This window comes from Etheostoma spectabile, chromosome 12 (assembly GCF_008692095.1).
Source record: "Etheostoma spectabile isolate EspeVRDwgs_2016 chromosome 12, UIUC_Espe_1.0, whole genome shotgun sequence".
Taxonomy (NCBI): domain Eukaryota; kingdom Metazoa; phylum Chordata; class Actinopteri; order Perciformes; family Percidae; genus Etheostoma; species Etheostoma spectabile.
In genome coordinates this window covers 3235900-3241075 of record NC_045744.1, presented here as the reverse complement: position 1 = coordinate 3241075, position 5176 = coordinate 3235900, and the positions used below count along the sequence as shown (strand labels likewise).

The 5176-nt window shown below is 43.4% G+C and overlaps 1 protein-coding gene across 6 annotated transcripts in view; it reads left to right on the top strand.

The window, feature by feature from the left end:
- Positions 1–4640, top strand: part of LOC116698686 (transcription factor E2-alpha) — a 26623-nt gene extending 21983 nt beyond the window's left edge. For 3 of the 6 annotated variants that reach the window (XM_032530751.1, XM_032530749.1, XM_032530746.1), the window contains 3 exons: positions 1919–2157; positions 4244–4375; positions 4487–4640. In XM_032530751.1, the coding sequence (XP_032386642.1) occupies positions 1919–2157; positions 4244–4368 (364 nt within the window). In that variant the 3' untranslated portion in view covers positions 4369–4375; positions 4487–4640. Of the gene's footprint in view, positions 1–1918; positions 2158–3612; positions 3849–4243; positions 4376–4486 lie in introns of those variants that run through there. The other 3 variants (XM_032530750.1, XM_032530748.1, XM_032530752.1) reach the window with 2 other exon arrangements.
- The last annotated feature ends 536 nt before the right edge of the window (positions 4641–5176 follow it).

The window sequence follows — 5176 nt, the reverse complement described above, 5'->3', positions numbered from 1 at the left end:
GTTTTAGCTACAGAGTGAGGCATCTGACATCTATTCCACCTTTGTTGGGAGTCACACATGTGCAGTAGCTAGGTAAGGACTACTAGCCAGTCAGAAGCAGAGTATGAGGGCCCTGACAGTGCCTAGGTAAGGACTACTAGCCAGTCAGAAGCAGAGTATGAGGGCCCGACAGTAGCTTGGTAAGAATACTAGCCGTCAGAAGAAGGTATGAGGACGTGCCGACAGTACCTAGGTAAGGACTACTAGCCAGTCAGAAGCAGAGTATGAGGACGTGGTGACAGTGCTAGGTAAGGATACTAGCCAGTCAGAAGCAGAGTATGAGGACGTGGCCTGACAGTGCCTAGGTAAGGACTACTAGCCAGTCAGAAGCAGAGTATGAGGACGTGGCCTGACAGTGCCTAGGTAAGGACTACTAGCCAGTCAGAAGCAGAGTATGAGGGCCCTGACAGTAGCTAGGTAAGGACTACTAGCCAGTCAGAAGCAGAGTATGAGGGTGTGCCCTGACAGACCTAGGTAAGGACTACTAGCCAGTCAGAAGCAGAGTATGAGGGTCCTGACAGTGCCTAGGTAAGGACTACTAGCCAGTCAGAAGCAGCCATGCTAGCAGCTGAGTGAGCATTATAACCTGTGTAACGAAGTGACGCACATTTGTCCCGAAAGTAAAGTCTGGATCATAGAGCTGTTTGGAGCAGTTTGTGAACGTTGGTTTCTGTTGGAGATGGTAACTCCCTTTTGGGGGGGGGGGGGCTTTGGCTTTTTCACTTTGTAAACCTATTGCATGCACAAAAAAGATATTTAACACAAAAAGGAAAGGTAAAAAGCCAAAGAGCATAATATGAGCACTTTAAAAAAGTGAAAGTGTAAATTATGATTACGGAAGAAACTATATAACCAAAGTACCCTATCCCATTTTAATTTTTAATGCAGTAGAGTTCAAAAATCTGAATCTACATCCAAGAACAGTTATCGCTGAGTAAAAAGACAAATTCTTTTTCTAAATCTGACATCCCTACAGGCGTAACATCAGTATCCAGTTGAAAGGTTAATGAACAGAAAATGCCCTAATCTAGTCAGCAAAAACACAGACAAAAGACAACGTCGGAGACAATAAGTAGAAGAAAATTTGGTTTACACAGTTTAAACCAGATCAAAACTTCATTAAATGGGACTTCAATTTGAAAGTAATAAAATCACAATTATAAACACTGCTACAGTTGCCGATCACATTATCTTACACGCTATTGTTTGTCAGCGAGTTTCATCTTCGCTGCTCTTCATCATCACTGATGCAGTTTCTTGGCTGTGCTGGCGTTCAGACGTTGCAGCTCACAGAAAGTTGTTACTTGGAAGAAAAAAAAAAGTTTAAAAATTATATATATATATACGACATTCAGAACCACTAGATTTCAGACATTATCTCAGCCTCGGCCCCACACATGCATCACAATGACATGCACAAACATGCATGTGCGGCTGGCCCAGCAAAGACAAAGAAGGAATGTGACTTCATACTCTGCTCAGGACGCCATTACTCTACTATATCTTTACACTGCAGTTAGTTGGATGCTGCTATGTTAATGTTCTGAATGTCGTGTATAGCCCCTTTTAATCTTCATGGTTCTTTAGATGTGGTGGAAGCTTTAAGTTCCTGATTCTGTTTCGGACTTTAGTTCCTGGGGCTCCATTATTCCTGGTACTGTTTGGTCAAAAACTGACTGATTGCTCGGGCCAAACCCTGATGTGACCCACATTTGTAGCAGTGTTTGTAATCGTCATTGACTCACTCTGGAATTGTATCCCTTTCCACGTGGTGTTGACATCATTGGGAAAATGTATTGCACACCGAAACTGGGAAGTTATTATCAGTGAACTGTACCCAAACTGTTGTTTCATTCCCTCCTCATCTGCCATTGGCTAGTCTGGATGATGAGGAAGACGATGAAGATCTACCAGTGGAGGTAAAGGCTGAGCGGGAGAAAGTGAGGAGGCAGGCGAACAACACCCGTGAACGGCTACGTGTGCGGGACATCAACGAGGCTTTTAAGGAGCTGGGCCGCATGTGTCAGCTCCATCTGAGCCACGAGAAACCGCAGACCAAATTGATCGTACTGCAACAGGCCGTTAACGTTATACTCAACCTGGAGCAGCAAGTTCGAGGTCAGTGGGTGTCCAGGGAGAAAGGAAAAGGAGGGGAAGGGCTTCTTTACAAAAAAAAAACTCCCACATGGCTTCAATTCCACTCTTCCTGACGTGCTGCTAGTCATATTAGATCTTTTTAAAAATGACTTAAGGCAATTCATTTGACTCCACCTGTAGTGGTATTAATGCTGATATTAAGCAGGAATGATGTGAGTTAAAGCCATTTTTGCCATCATCAAAGTAAGGATTTGGGATAAGGAAATGAAGCTGTGTGACTGTTTTTAATACATGCCCATTCTCTAGTTCATCTTCTGTGGTTTTCGTCCTCTGGTAACACATACAGGACTGCTGTTTGTTCTGATACAGTATGTGTTGCCTTGTCTTATAATTGGCCGTCTGTTTCCGCTGTGAAAATGCTTACATGTCTCTCTGCCTCACCTTTCCACTGTATTAACACATCTTTTTGTGTGCTCATTTGCTTTTCCACTCTTGCCTCATTAAGCTTTTAGTAAACTATGAAGTCATTTTAATTTTCAAGTTTTTTTCAGCATTACAATGTATTTTTAAAACGTCCAATCACAGTGTACCTGTCGATACGCTGGCTCTCTGGTTAGCATGTAAGCAGGGCTGTCGTCTTGTGTATTAACCCGTCTTCAGCTTTGTTGCAGTTCTGTGTTGCATGTCCCAGCCTTTCAAGCAGTAACCCTTTCATTTTGCCGCCCTTCTTTATCGCGGAAAACCATGGTTTCTCCATTCACTCCCCTGTCCTCTTGTCATTTTCTTTTTACAGATATCAACAGTGACCACCTCTTCCTCATGTTCAGATAAATACATCTCCTATTGCTGATGTATTTAACACAATGCCCTCAGCCTCTCCTCTTGGCTTTTTCTCTGTGGCTCTTTTTATGTTGGCAGAAGGTGTTGCTTCCTCTCTCTCCCTTTCTCTCTCCCTCCTCATAACTTCTCTCATTCTGCTGGACCATATCCCCTCAACTTCCATCCTGGACCTCAGTGACCAAAATAAATTGTTTGTTGGTTAGACTTCAGGATGGATTCTTTAGACCGGTCGCTCGGGTTGACTGTATCTTGATCTCCAATATATTTGTTCTTGGCTTGAATCATTTAGTGTTGCGCTTACTCAACCCACGACACTTAAAGTTGTGACTCATTGAGACAAAATCCATCATTTTTACAAAGATGTATTGTTTGCATACTGTAGATCCTGAAAACTGTTCCCACCCCTCCGCTCCCTCTCTTGCAACACAGCCCACTCCACTGGTATCTTCTTCAGCCTTTCCACTGGTCTCCTCTTCGGTGATTCTGAGGAGGAAAAATACTAAGTCAAAAGCAATATAGGTTCAAAACCGTATAACTGCAGTTTTAGTGAGAACATCTTGCCCAGGTTCAGCGAGGGCTGTGATTTTGGGTGTGTTAACCAGCCCCTCCACCCCCCACTTCTCCTCCTGGCTGCAGCAATGTCTCGGTGACCGATGAGAACCTGACTGCCGAGGAGAAGGAGCAGAGGGAGCGTGAGCGCCGCATGGCTAACAACACTAGGGAGAGGGTGCGCGTGCGTGACATTAACGAAGCCTTCAGAGAGCTGGGCAGGATGTGTCAGGTCCACCTGCAGAGCGACAAGGCCCAGACCAAGCTTATCATCCTGCAACAGGCTGTCCAGGTCATTATGGGCCTGGAGAAGCAGGTGCGAGGTAGGTCAGCCGAAACAGGAAGGTCTGATCCACATAGACAACCAACCATCTCTTACCATAGCTGGACAAGTTGCCAGCCATTCACCTATAGAAAAATCTCTTCTTATATTGTTCTCGCTTACTGTGTGGCATTCACTTTGGCTTTCTCTTCGCTATTTGCTCGTATGACTTTGAAAAATGGAGATGAAAGGGAGAAATTGAGGAAGTATATCCCTGCTTTTCTGCCAAATGCCTGCATTTTTCATCTTTCTTTTCATTTTCCTGTCTGGCTTTCCCCTTTTTCTGTTCTCCCTGTCTATTGTTGACCTTTTTTGTATGTTCAAAACTGCTTTACGGTATAAAAAGACGTGCTCTCTTACTGGTTTTAATCTATGTGTTGGGTCCTTTTTTCAAAGAGCGTAATTTGAACCCAAAGGCTGCCTGCCTCAAGAGGAGAGAGGAGGAAAAGGTTTCCGGCGTGGACCCCCAGATGCAGCTTGGTGGGGGTCACCCTGGTCTAGGAGGAGATGGACATATGTAATTCTCAGGTCAGTCTACAGAGTTTGTATAATGGGGTTTGTGGTGCCTCCAAGATAATAACAAGTTATGTTTCTGTTTTGTGGAAAGCTATTGATTCATTGTTCTCCTTTCTCTTCCAGTTCCTGTTGATTGTACAGCCCTTAGAACACGTGGCCTTAATCTATCATTGTCATGCATCTCAGTGTGTGTTAATCAACTTTTGGAAAGCACACACGCACACACACCTCATTACTGACAAAGCAGGTGGCCACATTCCTGACTATGAATACAAAAGTAACAAGCACACTCTTACAGAAAGAGGGGAAAATGTATTAATCTTAACATGACAACACTTTGAACCGAGGACACCGGTTTGGAGACAGTGGAAATTGGACATAAGGACATTCTTATGATCGTGTTTTTGTAAGACATTTTTGAAAAATTGCTTTACGTGTTGGGAGCAAAACTTGTTTGGATCAAATGAAACTTTTTGGATCAACTGCTTGTGTGAGCAGAGTTAGGATTTGTATTGTTGGATGATATTGGCATTCCCATCTGAAAAACTGGTCTTACATTCTTCACAGGCAAGGAGGGACAACTGGGTTTATATCTTGTGATTGAACAAAAACCTGTTTTAAACATGTGCCCGAAAGAGGCCTAATGCATAGTGTTAAGATAAAATAGCCATCATCGTTCTCTCCTTTTGTGATGACTGAATTACAGAGGCAGGTTTGGAGACCTCCAGCAACTAACTGGGCAATCAGTGAGACAACTCCTTTTTTTGGTTGGTATTTCTAGATGTACTTTTTTTTTTTTTTTTTTTTTTTTTT